At 40.8% G+C, this 22,428-nt stretch overlaps 1 protein-coding gene across 5 annotated transcripts; it reads right to left on the bottom strand.

The window, feature by feature from the left end:
- Positions 1-999: 999 nt before the first annotated feature.
- On the bottom strand, positions 1,000-22,293 carry REELD1 (reeler domain containing 1). 5 transcript variants are annotated; one of them, XM_060278638.1, is made up of 8 exons: positions 17,819-22,293; positions 15,103-15,319; positions 14,094-14,316; positions 12,487-12,659; positions 10,838-11,150; positions 9,816-9,879; positions 6,811-7,107; positions 1,000-4,814 (listed from the first exon to the last, which is right to left on the bottom strand). In XM_060278638.1, the coding sequence occupies exons 1-8, from the start codon at positions 17,828-17,830 to the stop codon at positions 4,761-4,763; spliced, it is 1,353 nt and encodes a 450-aa protein (XP_060134621.1). In that variant the 5' UTR covers positions 17,831-22,293; the 3' UTR covers positions 1,000-4,760. The 5 variants fall into 5 exon arrangements, with proteins under 5 accessions (XP_060134621.1, XP_034968727.1, XP_060134620.1 ...); XM_035112836.2 differs by having other exon boundaries at positions 1,000-7,107; positions 17,819-17,881; positions 20,865-22,293; XM_060278637.1 differs by having other exon boundaries at positions 1,000-7,107.
- Positions 22,294-22,428: the final 135 nt, after the last annotated feature.

Genomic DNA, 22,428 nt, shown 5'->3' with positions numbered 1-22,428 from the left:
TAAAGAATCAATTATGTGTTGACATTAGCAAGCGCAGAGCTGTAATGGATAGTGCAATTCCAGGAGTCAGAGAGGCCAGCTGGGATCTTTGACCTTAACCTGAGGAGTATAAGTCCTTCTTCTTGCTACCATATTAGTTGTTAGTTGATCACTAACTTGGGAGCCTGTTTTCTGACTAGAGTTTTTAAGCCCTATAGCAAAATCATCATCATCAAAGTTCCATTAAAGGAAGCAGATGAAGAGGATAGGGGCATACTGTAATGGCACTCTGCATGTTACGTACTTTCTGAGCAACTCAAGGAAATGAGATTATTAACTAGAAAAAATAAGTCAGCAGTATAAGCAGAGGAAGAAGCCATCCCAAGAAGCAAAACCAGAAAAATCCAATCTGGTCTAGTGAGCTATTCTGTTTCAGAGCTGCCACAAATGCAGGAAGCCCAAACTGGGATTTGCCAACAGCGCATCACAGTTGCCACGACACTGCTGCACTGCGGGAATATCATGTAACTCATTCAGGCAGTCAGCTGATCTACATACAATAAGTGATCTAGCCATAAATTTAGTTGGCCTACTGAAGCATCCTGCGGTTAAGCTGTGTAAACAGAGTGAGCCGAGAATAAGGGAAGTAAAAGCAGGACATTGCACTGTGAAAGCTGCCTTGGGCCATGGAGAAATTCCAACCCCGACTGCTGGGTTATGAGGTTGATGCCAGAATGGATGTAAATGGGCTCCCTTTCTGAGGCATTTTAAAGCACCACTTTCAAGTCAAGAACTTGCAGCCATCTAGTGACAGAGCTTGTGTGGGCAATTATCACCACTACTAAGACTGAAAATGCATTAGAGTCATGTTCTTGTAGATATCATCATGATGCATGAAAAAAGATGAACACTTAATGGCTGCCAAAAACAAAAGCAATAGTTGCACCCACCCCATCTGTCTTCTTGTCCTGTCCAGAATTTCTTCAGTAGTTTTTCTTTCTCGTCCTCATACTTCACATTACTCTACAGCACCACAGTTCAAATGCCTCTAATTTCTTTCTTCTGTTTTACCTGCCACCTATGCTTTACATATGCATGTGTTTCTCCCAGACCTAAACCAATTCCTCCTGCCAACAAGTGCCAATAAACCATATTGATTTCTCCATACCTATTTTGCTCTGATTTCCCATCCTCTGCTCTCTTGCTTATTAGCATTTCAGCTATTGTATGGTTTGATTTGCTTCCTTTATGCCAGGCATCCCCAAACTGCGGCCCTCCAGATGTTTTGGCCTACAACTCCCATGATCCCTAGCTAACAGGACCAGTGGTCAGGGAAGATGGGAATTGTAGTCTAAAACATCTGGAGGGCCGAAGTTTGGGGATGCCTGCTTTATGCTGCATATCTTTATCTCCATCAGGGAGTAGTTGTTGCATTAAGGCTGGGCCAATTTTTTTGTGGGCAAGGATTTTTTTGGTGTGCCATGCTATTTTACCCCTGTTCACAACCATTCTTACTTTTGATGCAAAATTTAAATCAGAAGGTGAGTTTCCTCCACTTGCTGGTTATGTCTTCTGGCCAATCAGGGATCATATAGGCGGCGTTATGATACCATGGCACCACAAAATCAATCTGATTTGGCTATGTGACAGCACACTGAAGTAAAATCAGAGTTAGGACAACTCTTCCTGTTTTCACTCTGAAAGTGGGACTATGTACCTCAGTTGCTGAAGAGAGTATCATGTTTCACAAAAACAACTGTTAACCAGGTTTGTGGTTTGAGCCCACCCAGAGACTGTGGGCAATATTGTAGGGGTTGGACTATAGAACCCTCAAGGTCCCTTCCAACTCTACAGTTCTATGGTTCTATAAAAATTTGTATTTGGAATATCATCTCTTCCTCAGTTTGGGTCAATACTAAGTCATGTGAGTGAGTGAGTGAGTGAAAGAGAATATATTAGAGCAGTGGTAGTGCTCTTAATACTAGTAAATCTAGTAATAAAATCATATTTATTTTCAAGCAGTGAGTGGGAAAGAAGCCATTGTATTTAATCAATTCTGTAACTATATTTTCATGCCTAGCAATACCACTATGCCCTCAGCAAAACATAGCCAGTGCATTGCCTTCTCATTTGCAACAGAGCTACGCTGAGTGCACACAAAAGACTGCATTTGTCCAAAATAAAAGTGTTATTGTCGTCCCCTGCCACCTCAAGCTATTCTTAGCAATAGATATTTTGAGATCATCAGAATACATTGTAAGGTGCCCAGGATCTGAGTAGCTGCTTCTTGGAACTTGGGTCTTGCATGGTTGAGGTTTCATTACTTCTAGAATCATTCATTAGAAGTATAAATTACTTGCTACTCAGTAGCTGCCAAGAATAACTCACACATCATCCTCTGCCAAGCTCTAACATTGGCACTGGGCTCATGCCCTATCAAAATAAGCTCAGTCCATGTAGTCAAGCTTTTGGCCAGCACTCAGTATGTTAATATTAGGCACTCATGCTAATGGTAGTGAAGGTCATACGTGTGACAGTTTCATTTGGTACTAAAAAGGTAATGTGTGCTTTAATTAGCTAATACAGTATTGATAGTGACTGACTTGCCATTGCTATATTTGATCAGTATTGCTAATTTTAATTATCACTCCTCTTTTCCAAAGATGCCCACTTTTGGCTTTGTGTTTCATTACTCCTTAGTTTGCTTGACTTACATGGCTCATGGCTTGGTATTTTTTTCCTAATGAAATACCAATTGTAACCCATAGCTGCCAAGTTCTCCCTTTTTTTAAGGGAAATTCCATTATGCTGAATAGGCTTCCTCGCGAGAAAAGGGAAAACTTGGCAGCTATGTTGTAACCTCATTGGGTGAGGGAAGTGCCTACACATATTTCCATGTGCTCTGTGGTGTCCCTGAAAACAGAGTCCAGGCAGAAGACCCAATTTGCCTCACAACTACATTATCCACAAGCTCTACATTGTCATTCTTCCCATATGCAGCAACGACAGATATTTATATGGGAGAAAGGAAAAGGCCACAAGATCAAGCAGGAGTGGCTAATCTGGCCCCCACACAATTTTTTCTGACCCTCAGCCCTAATACTTTTGGTGACACTAGCACTAACACACACACAGCTTTGGTGTGGGCAGAGTTGGGCTGATGATGTGAATCAGCCTCTTCCCATTCATCATCTCAACCATGTGACGAGCAGAGAGGGGGTTGATGATCCCTTTCCTCAACCAATTTGCTCAGATCATTTGACGAGCTTGGCTGTGTGCATGTGAGAGCAGGATGAGTGTGAGGTGGACAATTTCACACCCACCTGTGGCATGAAGCCCCATGCAGCTCCTGTCCAGTTCCAGGTGACACTAGTATAGGAAGGGAAGCACAAAAGGTTCTGCACTTCTTAACTATGTTGCCGCCTGCAGTCCATTGTCTTTGTCCTATAGAGCTTATCCTTGGATAATTGCACCTTGGTTTGCACTGCTTGTTCATGCTACTGCGTGGTAAAGAAATGGTACCAAGAATTGTTTTTAGGTATGTAAGTAACTTCACTACTAATGTTAATTTACAAAGTGCTTCATGACTGGTATTCTTCACCCTTGGAACATTGTGAGATATAATCTTGCTCTCTTCCTAGAGGCATAGAGTTAAGAACTAGAGGTTGTGATGGCAAGATTACCCTTACCCACTGAATTAAGTTCATTAAAAATAATAAATAAGCTTATAATCCTGCCTTTCTGTCATGGGGCTCTTAAAGAGGTCTCCATAGGGTTCTCAGGCACTGATTAGAATCAGACCCTAAGCAGCTCAGTAGAACAAGGTTGCTGCATCAGGCACCTTCAGACAGTGCCCTGATCTGGGGGTTGAACTTTGACCCGTATGTGATCTCTTTTTAGTTCACACAAAACAGGGAACAAGAAAATGCTCAGTTAGTGGGTTAAGAATATTCACTGATCAAAAGCTGGGAGCAAATTTTATCACTTGCGTAACCTCGCACTGCCATCTTGCTCCATGTTTACTAAACTCACCTTGCCAAATGGTCCTGGGAGGCACCCGGGTTACTAAAATATGGCTGTCCACCACAAGTAGAGATAAACTATGGTACCATCAATTAATCTATGTACACTTCAAGTTGCACATTTAACCTTCTCTACACAAGATAGGACTAGGCAAGGGTAAGGGTGTGTGTGTGTGTGTGTGTGTTTAAAAAACATCCTAAGCTATAACAATCTAGTGTTATTAAACATAGACAGACAGAAATAGTGCGGGAGGACTTAAGAATTTGTAATTTATTCATAAACTGCTAAGCCATCATAGCAAACTTTTTAAATGAAATCTGATAGTTCTTTAAATATTTACCAGCTTGTTGACCCATTTTCTCAGTTAATTAGGGATTGCATTAACAATGTACTGAACAGAGGCAGCTTTTAAAATTAAGCAGCCCAACTATTGTGCATTACACAAAGTTTTTATTTTGTTAAATGCAGCTAGAGTAAGGAAGCTCAATTGAAAACACCCCAATTCTTTAACAAAAAAGACACTTAATATATGACTAGATTAATCACTTTTCCTATGACTTAGTTGACAGACCCAGATCATCTTTCTAGGAAGAACATTCATTTTGCAGTCTTCTCTGTTTCTGTAATAGCTTTTTACTGACTTCAGCTGCACATATTTTCTTACCATGATTTTCGTGATAGCCTGCATTATTTTCAAGTGAAAGGTTTTGCAGTATTTTGCTTCTAATGAAAATTAATGAGTAATTCATCATACTTTCTCAACCTTTTTCAGTGCACTTGTTCATTTCCATCTTTAAGCTGAATCCATTCATCTGAAACACATAATTGTGCAGCTGAAAATAATTCAGGGAAGATGTGGTCACACACCCTTTATGACCTATTGCCAAAAGGGATTGAGAGGTGTTTTAGTTGTTTGTTTCTTCCTGGTCATCACCTTTATTTTCCCTTACTATTTCCCTGTTATTACCTGCTGCCTTGTACTTTATTTTGCATATGTTTTGAGTTTTGAAGTCTTTTCAAAAAATATTTTTGCAGAGTGTTTCATATTGAGGATGAAAGGTGGGATATTAATAATAACAAAGATTAAAAATACATAAAAATGTCACACATTAAATACTTCCCTAAACATGTTTATAATAAATGCATAGCAAGCTCTGGGAGTGAAGAGGCATGCCCAGTGCATCTTATCCTATGACAATTTTTTTAAAAAGATACATGATTTTAAAGTGAGAGTTGCAACAATGTTGCAGTTCAGAGTGCTGCTCTTCAGGGCCAGCCAGCCATTCCCAGGATACTCCATTAAATTTCCCAATTCTCTGCTCTTCTGTTCTCTTGCCCCACCTACTTCCACCGTCACCCAGCATTGCATGGTTATTGAGCATGCCTTCCCTAGGGTCCCCCCACCCCTTAATATATATTTCTACATACTTTAAGATTCCCCAGAGCATACCTTTTGGGTATGCTTAGAGAAGGATTTGCACTCAGAGTAGTAAATAGCCTTTGCCAATTAACTCTGAATTTCTACTTGGTCTCAGACTAACCATTGCTCAGGCCGCCTTGATTCCAGCACAACCTGAATCTGAAGAAAGTTTTTCCAGTCAGAGTGCTAAAAGGCTGCAAAAGTTGTAATAGGGCCATCCATTGGGTTTCCTGAGATGACCTGAGGTCTTTGTTCCAATTGTTCCAATAGCTGAACTGACCTAAAGTAGAAAACAAAGCAACTGCCAGCCGTGAGGATTAAACAAGCCAGCATATCGAGGTGCAAATGGCTAGAAGAAGCTTTCTCTCCATTTGCACCTGATGAGCGGCCATGTTCCTCTGCCAAAAGGTGGCATTTACTGTGTCTTTGTTTCCTTCCTGGAGATCAATTCACAATGCAGCCAGTCAGTGTTTGCATCCCATGGATCAATTTTCTTAACTGCCAGTGTTGCTCTGCTTTGTTTTTCTAAACAGGAAAGTTAGCTCAAGTGGCAAACATCTGACTGATTTGAGAAATCTCACACACCAAACCAAAGGCATCGCAACCTAAGTGAGAAGAGGGCAAAGGGCTTCTGTTTACTTGAAAAGAAGAACCGCAAGAGCAGAAACTTTTTCTGCAGAGACGAACTAGGAGGTGACACACAGTGGCAGAGGAAGGATTTCTATTTCTGGCACTACCTTAAGGCAACAAAGGAAACATAATAGCAACAATAGTCCAATTTAATGAGCAGGTATGCAATATTAATTGCCTTAAAAGTTACACTTTGAACAAAACATACCTTTATATTTTCATATCTGAAAGTAAAACATCTGCATAATATCTGCAAAGTAGCTAATACATCTGCATTGCAACAAAATCATGCCTACACAAAATAGGTTTGCTTAGATGGTTATATGCAACTGCTCCACTTCCTGTGCTATTATTTTCTACTTCAGGCCTACAGATGAAGCTACCTGACATCTAACAGGAAGAACAACCACCATGAGCTAGTAGACACCCTAGAGAACAGCTTTTTTCCCACTGCCTGATGGGCTGATCCAGTTGTATTCTGCCTGTACCAGAACAAAGCTGTTCTCTCGTATCTTTCTGAAATGCATCATCTCCCCATTCTCCTGAAGTGCCATGGCATTATTTTCTGGCTCACTAAAGGACACTTCCGTTCGCTTGTGACAATACTGGGAATGGATGCAACGTAGACCAACAGCCAGCACCATGCTGAGGACAGCAGAGCATCCAAGGAGAACACCCAGCTGAGCTACTACAAGCTCCTTGTGTGGCTTTCCTCCTCCTTCTCCAGAAACAGTAGCTTTGGGTGTGGCTCTTGTTACCTTCAGGAGTGTGTTCCCAGGGATATCCTTTCTGCCCTTTCCCTCCTGCTCATGTGATGTAAGTTCAGCCTGGGGCAGGAAGTTTGCTGGAACTTCCCACGTCGCAGCTTGTTTCTCTGCCATCTTCCTTGAAGTTCCTGATAAACTTTGATAGACACTTGTGTCCTCTTCACTACCTAAATGCTTTGGTATTGTTCCCATGCCTGGGAGGCGTAGAGGATCCCGGAAGTGGACCAGTGGTGAAGCTGTAACGGGTAGCACATACTTGCTAAGGCCTGGGTTAGGTGTAGGAACCCCCTTAAAAACAAAGAGATGAAGTGCACATGGGATGTGGCTGAGATATACAGTCACCTTTTAGTTGTTCAGTTAGGTCAAAACTATCATTAACCTACTAGAATCATCACAATTCTCACAGATAACTGATCATAATAGCACACCACTTCTTAAGAGCTCTTAAAATGATCCTAGAACAGTATTGAATCAGACCAATGGGAGGGGATGAGGAAGAAGATAGGTAACCATTGATTAGTATTCAGAATTCTCATTTTAGAAAGCTTCTTAGCTTGCAGAGATAGTAGCAGGTTTATGCTGTGTCACCACATTTTGTGACCTTCAGAGATGAGCATGTCGTTTTCTTACTGTGATGTCATTATATGCTTTGGTGATGGGCTTGGCGTTTGGGTAAAGGAATGTTACAGAGCTCAAAAAATGTCTGATAGGTTTTATAGACAGAGGAGAATAAAGTTAGCCTGTTGCACAATCAAATGTTTCTATCAGATGTCAAGGAGATGAAGAACTATACAGTGGAACCTCGGTTTATGAATTTTCGGTTTATGAACGCCGCGGACCCATCTGGAACGGATTAATCCACTTTCCATTACTTTCAATGGGAAAGTTCGCTTCAGTTTATGAACGCTTCAGTTTATGAACAGACTTCCGGAACCAATTGTGTTCATAAACCGAGGTACCACTGTACAACATTTAGAAGACATCTGAAGGCAACCTTGTATAGGGAAGGATTTAATGTTTTATGTATTATTATGCTTTTATATTTGCTGGAAATCCTACCCCAGTGGCTGGGGCAACCCAGTCAGGTGGGTGCAGTACAAATTGTTTGTTGTTGTTGTTGTTGTTGTTGTTTGTTATTATTATTATAGGTTAGACTCCACCAGGAGCTTTCTTGGCCACTGCCAGTTAAGGAAAATGGAAATGTGAGAGCCAATATGGTAAAGAAGGGCAAAACTATGGAAATGCATGTTCCAATTCTCACTAAGTAATAAAGTTCATTTGGGTACCTTTGGGACATTCACCATCTCTCAGCCTATCCTTTTCTATGAAGTAAGCATCTGCCTGTTCTTTTATGCCTTCTGACAGTCTCTGTCTCATCCCTACTATTCATGCGGCAATTACTACCCTCTCCTTGACACTGCTGCCTTGTCTCTTCCTTATGAACTGTAACTCCTCTGGGCAGAATCTGTATCACTTCTGTTCTGCTCAGTGCCTAATATCATGAGCAAAAGAAAACACTGAGTAGCAGGACTAGGAAAGCTACTAGTACTAAGAATCATAGTAGTTGAAAGAGCATATCCGTATGCTGTATCTATGGCCCAAGGGTTAATTGTAAGACATGTCTATCCTCTTTCAGCAGAGCTGTTTACAGCCAGCTGTCTCCTGTCTATACAACTCCAGGAATAATTGCCATCAAAATGAACACTTAGAACACAATAGCTTTGAATGTCTGCATAAAAAGGTACCACAAACCCAGTGGGGCTCTCTTCCAAGAGTTTACTTTAACTTATTTAAGATTTCAGAGAGTCTACTGCCCTCTAACTGGAGTAAGCGAGAACAGCACTAATGCCTCAGTATATACGGTACATGATCTACATCAAAATCCACTGACTGGAAAATCAGACATTGACTACTTAGCCTTCTTTCCAGGACCTGCCATCATGAGTACTGCAGCACTGTAGCACTGTGCTCATTTAGTCTTTCTGAATGTACTTCAGATTTTCACTAAATTCAGACACTTTAAGGGGGGAGAAACTCACCAAATGCACTTCTTTGCTTGGCCTGTTTTCTCTGTGGTCTACAACCATGCCTGGGTCTGAAGCCAGTTATAGCGGGGAGAGAATTATTTGCTTCAGAATCCGACGAATCTTAAAGCTAACTAGGTCACAACTAATTAAGCACATCAGTTTTGGCAATCTGTGCTTATCAAGAGACATGAAATGACCTCAGATGCAGTCTACGTGTGCCAGACATTCCAGACAGGATTCCAGAAGGCTAAAATCAAGCTTTCGTTGGATCCTCTGTATTTGTACACTGGGGGCAAGTTTTCTAGTCACAAAGAATTCTTCCTCACTCAAGCAAAAACCAGAGTTTCTACGTGCAAAAGGCTTCTGCCCCCTTACCAAATGTTCGGCAAACAACACATTCCCACAAGGTCTGTTCAGCCTTGTGTGAGTATGGGACCAAGCCTATGGCTTTCCCATTACAAACAAAGCAAAAGTGTGTCCATTATACTTTCGAGTTCAAACCTTCAAGGACAATTTGTTCTCCATCTACATGGTTTTTTTCGCGCGGGGGTGGGGGGGTGGGGATACAGTTACAGATTTGTTTTCAGTCTTGCATTGTTATACTCTTACGATTTCAATGCAGATTAAATAATGAGACAAGTTCTCATTGCATTCAGTGACACTGTGATTCTCTGGCTGCAGGCCTTACAAAGCAGCAGGAAAATGGTCTCAGGAGCATTCGAATTTGTGTCCGAGGAGAAACTCTAAATTTTATCATTAGCAGGGTTTAGCTATGTGTTGGGTCACTGCAGTGGCTCTTACTTATTTGCACACCTCTATGATATTAGAGTGTGGTACCAGTTTAAACAAATACATCTTCCTTTTATCATATTAGGCTTCTGTCAGTAAGACACAATGCTGAAGCAGAACAGTAACAATGTACTACCAAAGATCTTTCATGAAAACAAATGCCATCCTTTCAGTGCTTACCTCCATGCCTTTTTTACATGTAGAACAAAGCTGTGATACAGAAAAGCTTGAAGTATTTTCTCTCCTGAAATGTTGGGAAGCAAAGTGTAAATTAATTACATTTCGTTCTGATAAATCCAGCTTGTATTCTGCACACACGTTCCTAACTGTCACAAGGAAATTCCTCCCAAAGCTTACTCAGGACTGGGGTTGGGGGGGATGCTTTAATTGTATGGTATGTCACAGATATGAATCCCACAAAGGAGGCTGCTTACACAGAGCCAGACCACTGGTCTATCTAGCTCAGCATTGTCTACATGGACAGGTAGCACATCTTCAGGGTTTCAGGCAGAGATCATTTGCGGACTTACATGGAGATGCTGCAAGCCAGCTACTCTACCACTGAGCCACAGCCCATATGTGCCACAGAATTAGATCTGTTTCATATAAGATAGGCACTATGTGAAGGTCATTTGAAATCTTACGCTCAGGTGAGCTCTGGAGCTGAAAACCAATAAGGAATGGGCTTGTGCCCAACACACTGAGCACTGAGACTTCCATTTCCCCTCCTCCCCACTGCAGCCCCACACACGACCTCCAGAATCGGCTCCAGAGAGGCCCCCCAACTGTCTGGAGATTTGGAGGATGCATAGGGGACAGAAGGAAAAGGGGGAAAGGAAAATTCCATTTGCACAAGTGGAAGTCAATTCTGCACAAACAATGGCAGCGCTAGACACAAGCCGCAGAGACCATTTCTCCAGAGACTGTCTCTCGCTCCATGAGCATCTTATTTTGCTACCAGACAGCTATCATGCCAGGTAACTTTCAAATGGCAGCCTTTTTGCATTTAGCTGGTCTTAGTCCTCCAAAATGCCTACACCTGGCAGTGTTTGAAAGCTCTGCAGCTGTTATTCTGGATTTACACACGTGTAAGAGAGAGAGAGAGATGCAGCACTCAGACTCTTTTAAGACTGCCATGTTTTGGCAAATCCAATATTCATAAATATTAGTGCAATAATGTCCACGTAGTGCCCATACAGTACCTGTTGTACATGCTGTGGCTGGAGGAATGATGTTGTGCTATGAAGCCGAGATCCTGGAACTGAAGTGATGGCTCCAGTGTGAGATCACCAACTGTGCCACTTCCATTAGCTTGTCTTTCTCTACTGTGACTGATGGCATGTGAAGTGACCAAGTCTGCAAGGGATTCAGACAGAACATTTCCATTGTCAGGAGGCTCAGAGACTTGTCGTCCGCTGTAAGATGGATCCAAAATCAATGTGGCTGCAATCCGAGTCAGACTAGTATGTGTAAATTTTGCAAACTGAGTTAAGATGGTGTCAGGAGTGGAACTTTCTGGGGTTAAGCACAAAGCAAAACATTAATAAATATAATACTGTTAGCAGACATTTCTTAAAATATTGAACATGCTTATCTTATGTATATATTTCATATTTGTTAAGAGGACATAACTGGAGTACTGGATTAGACACATCTAATCTGTTAGATGCTTCTGTTTCCAATAGTAGCCAGATAGGTGCTTCTGGAGAACCTCACAAGAAGGGCATGATCGTGACATTCAAATCATGACAATCAGTAAGGCAAATACTTTCACATTCATTAGCCCACATTACATTCTGGGAACACAACACACTGTCTTTTACTGCCACTTCAGTGGTCCACCTCACTCAGTACTATCTAACTTTATACACCAAGTGACAGCAGCTCTCCAGGATTTCAGACAGGGGCCTTTCCCAGATCTATATGGAGAAGCTGGGTATTGAAAACAGGACCTTTTCATGCAATGTATGCAGTGCTTATTAAGACTTTCCATTCCCAATGACAATAAGCAGTAATATAAAAGAAAGCTTATAATAAAAGTTAGAAGAAAACCTTACAGCTTTGGAAAAACAAGTGTCATCTTTTGGCTAGTATGTATATTCTGTTTTCAACCAGATAAGCAGGAAGATAAGGAAGGTAGAAGAAAGAAAGAGAAACAGGAGATGGGAAAGAGGAATGATGGAGTAAGTTTGTGTGTGTCAGCTGGACAAGGAGTTAGACAGACTCTTGGATAAAAGAGCAAATTTAGTTTTACAAAGTAGCAGAGGGGAGGAGAAGCAACAGTGGCACACCCTTCTTCTTTCCCACTTCTACCAAAAAAACCTCAAAGAGAACTCGTATGGATGTCATCCAGAGAGATTGTGAATTACAGTGAGATCTAGTAGTACAGTTCTCATGCTTTCATTGCAGGTGAGATCCAAAAGCAAGTGATCTCAACAAAGCTGCTTAATACTTAGAATAATCTAGCTGTTAAAGTCCATTCCCTTTGCAATGTAGTGTGAACTGAATCCAATGGAGAAAATCTTAAGGATATTTACTTGAACATCAGGGCCATAGAAATCTGTGCTGTTTTCTTCCGAGTCAATGGGTGGTACAGAACTAAATCATAAGAGTAGGTTCATTGAAATCAATGGATGCAAGTCCCTTAAGTCCAGTGATTTCAATGAGTCTATTCTGAGTATGATGCAGGGCATCACACAATAAGTTTATAATTCAATCCAACATAAAAGCTTTGCACTAATATAAGTCCTAATACTTCAAAGTCATATAAGATAATAGTGTGAAATAGCATAGACGTATAGAAAGGTTCCACTTGGGGGCGGGGGGGGAAGGATGTCGGATAAAAACATACCTTTCCCTGCAGCAAATGCTCCTTTTAGATCAGTAGACTTTTGAAGAGGTGTTGGCTTTATTACACTGGGGGCTACATTACTTTCAGCTGTGGTTCTGTTTTGTGTTTGTTGAGACACAGTGGAAGATTCAATCCTTGCCCAATAAACAAAGTACGACTGGACGACTGATAAACTGTTTTTTAAAAAGTGTTTGAAGCAAGGCTTTAGTCATTCTGTACCATAAATAAATCATCAGAACATTTGGTAAATCAAAGGGAATTTTTTAACATCTACAAACAGAATTAGCGTAAAAGACATTAAAGGATTAGACCATAACACTTTTCTGTTTTGAAATGACAACAAATAACCAGCTGAAACCTTAGTGAATGGGGTTTTAAATAAAATCACAATTAGAGCTAATCAAAACACATTGGTGGAGGGAGTCTACTTTTAATTTAATAAGCTTTTTAAAAATTAATTTGTCATTTGACAAAATATAGCTCCATAGTCATGCCATGATCAAGAATGGGAAGAAAACTGAATTTCATTTTTTTTAATACCGGTAAGTGTAGTCATAAGTGTAGCCAGAATTTTTGTTGAGAGAGGGCAGCCCAAGTTGTTGAGTTTTTAAAAGAACATAAAATGTTAATCAGACAAAGACAAAGGCCTGGTCAAATAGAAACATATACTGGTTAAAGACATATTTTTAATAGATGGAGCTTGTCTTAGCACTGAAGTGTCACACTGGGAAACAGAAAAATGTAATCTCTTTCCACAACAGCCTCATGAATGCCCTCAAAAGTTGGCTTTAGTTTCTCTAGGCAGTTAGAGCTAGCTGTGTGAGGAAAACATGTACTGCTCAATCCTAAAAATGTTTACTTAAAAGGACTTGTGCCCAGTGTTTAGCAAATGTGCCCTAAGGCTGGAATCCTAACCTATACTGCCCTGTTTGGCTGGGCGGTTACTAGCATTTAGGATGCTTATGAAATCTGCCTGTGTTGGATGCCTTCCAAAATGTTGAGGTTTCACTTAACGAGAGAGAGCAGAGCTGATCAATGTTGGAAATCCATTTATATACAGTTTAAAGGTTTAAAAGAGAAAGCATAAAAAAGATGCTTTGCCACTCTGACTTTAAATATCAAACTTAAATCCTCAGGAGTACAACTGTAAACCTGTGCAAAGAAGAAGAAAGGAAACATTTTCTCTTATTTCCCATTTCAGCATACACTCCTGCAGGAAATATTTTAAAAAAATAATAGTTAATAAATTGTTTTGGGTAGGCTTTTATAGAAAATAATTTTAAGTTGGTTTTTTTAAAGCCTTCTTGAGGGAAAAAGAAAAACAGAAAGAAATTATGTAGGGAAATGGGTTGTAGCTTCTACAAGTGGAATTCCTACTGGACTACAAACAAGAGTGGAACCCAGGGGATATTGGAATGGTGGGACAATAATGGAGAAACGTAATGGACCATTACGTTTCTGAGCTTAGAATCAATATCATGCTACCATTCCTCAGTAAATTTTGCAAAGAGCCAGGTAGCTAGCACCCATGGATTCCTCCACTAGAAGATTTCCAATCTGTTAACCATCAAGCAGACCTTCAATCTTAACAATCCAAAATTTCTTACAAGAACCTGATGTCTCCAATGGGCTGATCGGGTGCTTTCCACACGAACGACAGGTTTCTCTTCAGGGACTTGTCTGAATGGGTGACAGTGTCGCCATCTTCAAAACAAGTCAGCAGTTTGGAGCCAGGAGGAATGTAAACAAAAGTACCAGCAATTTGATCGTTTGATACTCTGCGAGCTTGAAGCATAAAGCCCATGAAATCACGCGTGCTCCTGACGGTGACTGGGGACAAAGTGGAAGTTACACAATAACATAAGCCATTGGAAATGCACACTACACTACACTACACTACACTACACCACACTACACCATAGCAAGAGGCTAAGTCATCTCCTTCGATGAGAGCCAACTGTAACTGGCAGTGATCCATGAACTGTGTATGAAAAACACTGGTGTTTTATTCCAAGCAATGTCACATGCAAGCTACTTCTTCTGTAATATACATGAGCATAACTGCATTTCGATTTCTGTTTACACACAGTTACACCCAACACACATTAATTATCACATATAAAGCAAAAGTTTCCTTTAATGTAATATATCTTCCCAACATACCCATAAAGTGCTCCTTATGTGAGCCACATAAGTATCTGCAAAACTGCCCCGACTATTTTAATTAATGTTTCAAATTTAGTCTTGCTGTTACATCTGCTTACTGCTTGTTATTCATTCTTCTGTTCATTCAATTAGTTTTGTCCCCCTGCATTTGGAGAGCAACTGAGACTTTGGCAAATGCAGGCCATCTTAAGCAGCAAAGAGCAACTGAGAAGGGATTCAGTGCTTTGAATCTTTTTCAGCATGAGGGCTGCATTGCCCAATGGGCAAACTTCCAGCTGCCACAGTGATAGGTGGGACATAAAAGCAAAAGTGGGCAGAACAAGAAATGCAGGCCTAAAAGGTTACATGTGGCTCCCAAGGCTGAGGTTCCCACCCCTGATCTATGGCCTCTAACTGAATACATCCCTCTGGCTTTCCCCCAAAACATCATAATTTGCTGTGACTCCTTACCTGGAACCTTGTCACCTGGAAAAAAGGATATATTGGTATGGATGGTAATATAGTTATTCTGCGGGTTCTGAAGGTGAGCTCTGATATGTTTGGGCCTCATATCAGTACATGCCGAAAGACTGGCCCCATGAGAGAATGCTGCGGTGTATGAAACTAAGCACAGGGTTGTCAATGCCCACACAACAAAAAGTGCCTGAACTTTCATCTCTTCCTCTACCTGTCAGGAAAAGACGTTGGAGGTTATTGCTGTGCTTTTTTAAAAAGTACAATTTGTATGAAGCTACACCAGTGATACCTTTGAATTTCAGATGAAACTGACAGTTTCACAAGCTTTGGACTGTGAGAAAGGAGGTTTTAATCTTCCCTGGAGCTTTTTCCTGGTTAATACATGAAATAAAACACTTTTGAGAACAAAGCAGGCTTTGACTTATTCTGGAACTGTTGGGGTGGCAGGGCAGTAACCACCCAGGCAAAGTGGTTACCTGAAATCATTTGCCAGTATGCTTCTGGCTCATGGCAGTCAGATGGTGCATGTATTCTCTTACATTGTGGCCATGTTGCAAAATGAGAGCTAGCAGTGGGGTAACTATCAGAAACATCGATGGACCTTTCCCAATGTTTAGCACGCGGGGAATGGATAGCAGCTACTTGGATTCCACACAAAGTTCAGAGGAAACTGCTGCGTCTAACACATCCTTGAAGGGCAGTTGGCACTTCCCCCAGCATTCAAACCCAATACTGAGTAGCTGGAAGACAACACAGCCATTGAAACTGCAAGTACAATGTGGGATGAGGTAGCATAAGTCGGGAAGGGTTTAGTAGTAGGGGCACATGCTTTTCATTCAGAAGATCCCAGGTATTTCCATTTTAATGGATCAACCTAGCCAAACAAATGCTCTGAGCTGGTATAAAGCAACTTCCTCTGTGCATGTTACAAATACCTATTTAATTTGTATACTGCTTTTGCAAATATTTCCCAAAGCAGCCTATAAAAGTAAAGGGTAAAGGGACCCCTGACCATTAGGTCTAGTCATGACCGACTCTGGGGTTGCAGCGCTCATCTCGCATTATTGGCCAAGGGAGCCGGCGTACAGCTTCCAGGTCATGTGGCCAGTATGACAAAGCCGCTTCTGGCAAACCAGAGCAGCACACGGAAACGCCGTTTACCTTCCCACTGGAACGGTACCTATTTATCTACTTGCACTTTGACGTGCTTTCGAAATGCTACGGTAGGTTGGCAGGAGCTGGGACCGAGCAATGGGAGCTCACCCCGTCGCGGGGATTCAAACCGCCGACGACCTTATCGGCAAGCCCTAGGCTCTGTGGTGTAACCCACAGCACCACCCACGTCCCTAAAGCAGCCTATGACCATATACAAAATTCATATCACTTATTGGCTGGTCCTCATGGCATCCATAGTGAACAGGGACACAAGTACTTAATTATGCCCACCATGTTGATGCCATTTTATTTTCTAAAATACTTTTTAGAGGCATCTTTAAAAATTGAGCACTAACAACTGTCCCAATATAGCCATTTAAATCTAGCATTTCAAACCCAACATTTTATCAGTTCTCTGATTTCCCCCACTTTCACTTTACCTCTGTGTGCTCCTCCTGATCAGCGCTGGAACACACAACCCTACTGACTTGGAAGTATACCAAAGAAGAATAGGAAAAAGGGAGGTGCTCATATATTTAAAAGCCCATGCTGAATATATTCATGTTCTTGAAAATAAATCTTTCAAACGTATAAATATACATGTAATTATTAAAAGCAGCTGTGCTTGAATACTGTAGAGCAGCACTATAGAGCTATAACAGGAAAGGTCCAAATAGCAGAAGGTCCTGTCCAAGTCAGGCCTAGGTCTCATGGTCACGTCTCTTGGGGTACAGTGCCAAGAGTGTCACCACTGCATATGTGGTCAGTGAAGTTTAAAGGCCTCATGTCATACTTGACTCCAAAATTTCCTTTAATTATTCATACTTTCCAAAATGAAATGAAAGTCCAGCTTTTCTGGAAGGTGAGTTAAGATTGGAAAGAATGAAGGGTGGTGAAGCAAACGTGCAAGAGTAGAAAAATCATTTCCATCTGCACTGCAGATCCATCATCCAATCTCCTCCTGCTACCTATTCCTTCCCCTTACATTTGTGTCTGCCTATCAGCAAAATCAGTTCTCCATTAAAGAGTTATCCATTAGCTGATCCCATAAGCTTCTATAGTCATCTCTCTATCCTACCAGACAATATCAGCCACTTGGCATTTAAATTAGTGTCTTAAACGCCTTATACACAAGAATAGGTCTATTCAGAGTTCAGCTTACATAGACTTTCCTACCACCTTTAAATGTGCCTGATCAGATGCTATTAAATATTGAACTACTTCTTCTGAGCCAAAGTTTAGCTCAATTATTTTCCTCCACAGTGATTTCTGAAACCATTTACAGACTGAAGGCAACACAAAGCCATATAAAGGAATCCCTTTTTAAAAACCCAGCCCTTGAATTAGCACAGGTTTTGAACAAATTGAGTCACACACACTCCCATCTTCCAGTATAATCCCTGCTACAGTCATTTTTGTAAGTAGTTAAATATATGCAAGTTATTTTTCCTGTGTAATAGGATATTTCCTCCATATCCCAATTTTGCTTTTAGCCCTATAAAAGCTCCTCTTAGTATTCAACACCTTAGTTGCATTAACATTGCCAGTTTCTTACCTTGGGAGACATGTTCCTTCAGATACTCAGCAATTTTCTCCTTCAGCCTGCCAGGCAAACATCCTTTAAGGGAAAAAGTTCTTTACTCTCTCTACTAATGAGAAGAGCAACAGCTGTTGCTGCTAATCCTTAATACCTACAGGAACTCTGTCAGTGCTCAAATCCAGTTTTAATCATGTTAGTTTTCTTCACACTCTACTCATCCATTTTAAAAGAAACACAGCAACACCAAGTTTCCGCAGTGAAAACAAAACCTGGACTACCATATTATACACATTTACTTGGAAGAAAATCTCAAATGAATTTAAAAGTGAACATAGGATGAGAGCCATTAAAAAGACTGGGGGGAATAATCTAGGGTTTCAGGTACATTAAGATCTGGTCTCTCTCTCGCCTTCCCACACATGTGTAGCACAAAGAAAGATGTGCTTGCTTTTGTGCACTCAATGATATGCACTGAATATGTTGCCTTTCAGATTTGTATGGGATTAACTTGAGAGCAAAAATAATACGGAAGGAATAAGACCTAGACAAGTCTATTTCACTGTATTAAAACATAAATGTTTTGACTTCAACAACATTTCAAAGTGCAGTTATACAAAGGGGAGAGGTCTTGAACCTTAAAGCTCCCTATTCTCTACCCTCACTTTGGCTGATGTCATTGATTCTGACCAAGAATATAGGTCATGGCCACAAAATCCCGTTCTTAGCGTGAAGAAAGACTGCAAGTCTTAACTGAAGTTTTAAAACAGGTGTTCCAAGCACTAGAGCATGAGCAGCATAGCATTTATTTATACCATATTCTTTGACAGCAGCCTCAGTGAAGAAGAACCAATACTGAGAATAAAGTCTGAAAACAATTTAAGCTAGTGGTGTGGGGGTGGGGGTGTACACAACACACACACACACACACACACAAACACACACACACACACACTAAAATATTTGTAACCTCCCTTTCACATTTTAGGTCTGTGGGCACATTTGGATGTTTGAGCAAGTGCCATGGGTGCTACCACCCTAGTCACTTCTCCCCTCCAATCCAAAGAAATGAAGTGCATGCACATCTTACTTCCAAGGGATCTAGGTAGAATTAACCTGAACCTAGAAAAACACATGGAAATGAAACAGGAAATAAGAGTGCCATTCTTCCAACTTCCTCTTTCAGCTGTATGTCCGGGGGGGGGGGGGAGTAAACTACCATTACCCCATCATGACCAAGGTGGCAGTTCAGGGAAGCATTCAGAGGCTTTGTGGGCACTACCGTAGGCAAAGGCTTCAGGGGCACCATTGTGCCCCTGGATGCAACACGAACGACCTCTGCCCCATGAATAAGCAACATTAAACAGAGCAGCAGAAATAAAACCAAAAGCACTCAGCAGAGCCAATCAGAAATCCTCTAGAAAGTGGACACTTTGGCTGGGCAAATATTTAAAACCAAGAGGGAAGGAGCAAGGTAATTTCCCCAAGAAAAGTCCCACAACTCCAATATCACTGCAGAAATGACCCTGCTCTGTGTATTATCCAGTAGTTGGGGGCATATGTAGCAAGTTCTCTGCAGATTTAAAATTAATAGCTTTAAAATTTGAATGCTGAAAAACTCAAGTGGAAGGCTGTTCTACTTATGTCTCTTTAGGTTTTAAAATCTTCATCAAGCAGAGTAAAAACTAGAACTCTTGCTTTGGGGAAGGATTGTTAGTTCTGCTGTAGATGCATTCTTGGAAGTTTAAAAATTGCTAATTGTCATTTTCCTCATTAATTGCTCCTTTCAGGAAAGCGTAAGTAAGTGATGGCATATTTTATCACTAGTGGTATTCATTAAAATTGCTAGAGCTATAGAAATTTTGCACAGAAATCCTGTACTTCTATCATTCATCACTTGCACTTTCCTACTCAAGGGAGGAATTTGTTTGGACTGTCTGGGCATTTTAAAGCAGTTGCTACATGATAATGCTCAACTAGCCTTGAGCACACAATAAGGAGGAACTTACAGTGAGTCCACTCAGAAGCCTTAGCTCAGTAGAAACTAACTCTCAGGTGAGTATAGAATTGCAGTTTTAGTATCAAAAAAGGTATTGAACATTTTTTTTCCTAATCTTGGGCAAATAAGCTTCATCTTTATAATAGGAAAGAAAAAAGGTAAAGGGACCCCTGAGCATTAGGTCCAGTCGTGACAGACTCTGGGGTTGCAGCGCTCATCTCGCATTATTGGCCGAGGGAGCCGGCGTACAGCTTCCAGGTCATGTGGCCAGCATGACAAAGCCGCTTCTGGCAAAACAGAGGAGCACACAGAAATGCCGTTTACCTTCCCGCCGGAGCGGTATCTATTTCTCTACTTGCACTTTGACGTGCTTTCGAACTGCTAGGTTGACAGGAGCAGGGACCAAGCAACGGGAGCTCACCCTGTCATGGGGATTCGGACTGCCGACCTTCTGATCGGCAAGCTCTAAGCTCTGTGGTTTTTGATATGTTACAGATCAGCAGAATTCAGACTGAGTTAGCTTTAGACTTTTCAAGATCCCAACAAAAGATAGCAACTTTCTTTTCATTTCCTACAGGCCTTGATCCACACCAAGAGTTGCTCACTCTGTAAAAGGCCCTTAGGCAAATAGTGAAGATTCAGCCAAATCATCCCCAAAATATAGGTAGGATTAACTTTGTGATCCTATACATTCAGATGTTAAGCCCTAAGGAGTTCCAATGGTGCTTACTCCAAGCCTAATGTCTATTTCGATCACTTTTCTCCTTAACAGTGATTAAGTAAGTCTTCATCCCTGTCACCAAGCCATTTTGCCTTCCTGGATGCCATGATTTAATGTATAGCTACATCGTAAAGAACACGCAGACATAGCACGACTCCCAGTCATGCTACTCTGTTTACATTGCAATGACACAAGGGGATGGCCAGTTATAATCTTGGGCTATGCATGCAATGCAGTGCATGTGTATACATGTATTTGAATTAAGGTCTTAAATAAAGCTGTTCTTTAGAGTTGTGGCAGGGTTAAATAACTGTAAGATATTATATAATAGCAGATATACTTACAATAAACATTCCATAAATACACTGTTTTAGATGTTTGGAAACAAAATACTTTAGCTACTTCCAGCAACCATTTTTGAAGACGAAGGGATCCCAGTAACCTTGCCATCTGTAACCTTTTTCCAAAACAAGTTAAAAATTACATAGTAAACCTGAAAGAACATCCATTTTAAAAAGAAGCCATTAATAGAAAACCATGCCTGTGATTTGTATTTACATAGCAGTCCTTTCTCAAGCCCTTGTCAAGGAGTTATAAATTATTGAAACATGCTATAAAATTGTGTTCTCTTTGTATGCTGCAGTCATGTGAAATTTGAATAAGTTAACAATTATTAATTCCTTCCCTTCAAGTGTTGCTATTCCCTCCTTGTACCAAAGGCCTTCTGTTATTTGAGGAGATGGACCAATGTTGTATTCACACAATTGTTAATGCTTATTCATGCGCAACTCAAAGGTATGTGCTGATTTTAAAAGGCAGCTTTAAGTTGTTCAGAGAACAGCATAATGTACAAGGCACCCCATGCTGGGTTGTTTTATAACTTTTTATCAAAACATTCTCGACTCTAGACTATGGGACTTGTTTTAGTTTAGCTTCGCATATAGTACAATCCTGTACATGCCTATTCAGAGATGTCCCTTTAAGGTAAGTCCCAGCTGAGTTCAATGGGACTTGCTCCCAAATAAGCTAAACACAGAATAACATCCTAAACATATTTTGAACGGGAGTAAGATTCCTTTGTACGCACATCAATGGCTATTTCAGACTAAGGAAACATTTTGTTTGCAGAAACTGAGTTTTACCTTAGATTGCAAAACACAAAGTTTATGATTCCTTTCCCCCTATTCGCCCATTTCCTCGGGTTAAAAAGTCAGGCATCTTGTTGAACATTTTTGGACACAAATGTATGAAAGAAAGTGTGTGTGGCCTAAAGAATGGTTAAGGGATATGCAGCAGCTCTACACAGACCTTTCTCTATTTTTGTTATAGCCCACCCTACCAATTTATTTATTTTTTATTAGTTTCTTAGCTTTCACGTTTCAAGGCTGACAGTGCTTTTTTTAAAAAAAAAGTCTTTGGATTCTCCTCGAGCTGCTGGATTTTATATTACATGTCAGATCCTGCACTCTGTGCAGCCACACAGATTCATGAGCCTCCCAGTGTGCTGAGGAGGGAAAAAGAAGAAAAAGTTAACGGCAATCAGGAGAGCAAAGAGTTGCCAGGATTTGGAGGGCTGGCACATAAACAGCAGCTTCTTACTTACAGTGCTTACTTGTAGCTGGCACAATGCTACCCCTGGATTTTCCTTCCATCCTGTTCCTATTGTTGAATTGTCACTGTTACACCCACTATTTAAGATTTTTGTTGGTTCACTTCAGACTGCAACTGAAGATTTTACCATGTGACTAGAGTTAAAGAAAGAGGCTGTGCTTTTCTAAAACAGGGCATGCAGTTTGCCTTACCTTTCCAGCCATCCAAACTTTTGAAAACAGGCTTTCACACTTTAGCAGTCCAAGAAAGCTTCCAGTGTGGTGTTAGTTTCCACTATGGTGTTATTCTCTAACTTAC

This window comes from Zootoca vivipara, chromosome 9, assembly GCF_963506605.1.
Source record: "Zootoca vivipara chromosome 9, rZooViv1.1, whole genome shotgun sequence".
In the NCBI taxonomy this organism is placed as follows: Eukaryota; Metazoa; Chordata; class Lepidosauria; order Squamata; family Lacertidae; genus Zootoca; species Zootoca vivipara.
The sequence above is the reverse complement of the archived record's forward strand: the minus strand, read 5'-3'. Positions and strand labels throughout refer to the sequence as shown.

Excerpts from the sequence above, each read along its gene's own strand:
- REELD1 (XM_060278637.1), bottom strand. Across the intron at positions 12,660-14,093 it reads ATTGGAGACATCAGGTTCTT|TTTATCAGTCGTCCAGTCGT; the intron begins GTAAGAAATTTT and ends TTTAAAAAACAG. Across the intron at positions 11,151-12,486 it reads AGCATTTGCTGCAGGGAAAG|AAAGTTCCACTCCTGACACC; the intron begins GTATGTTTTTAT and ends GCTTAACCCCAG.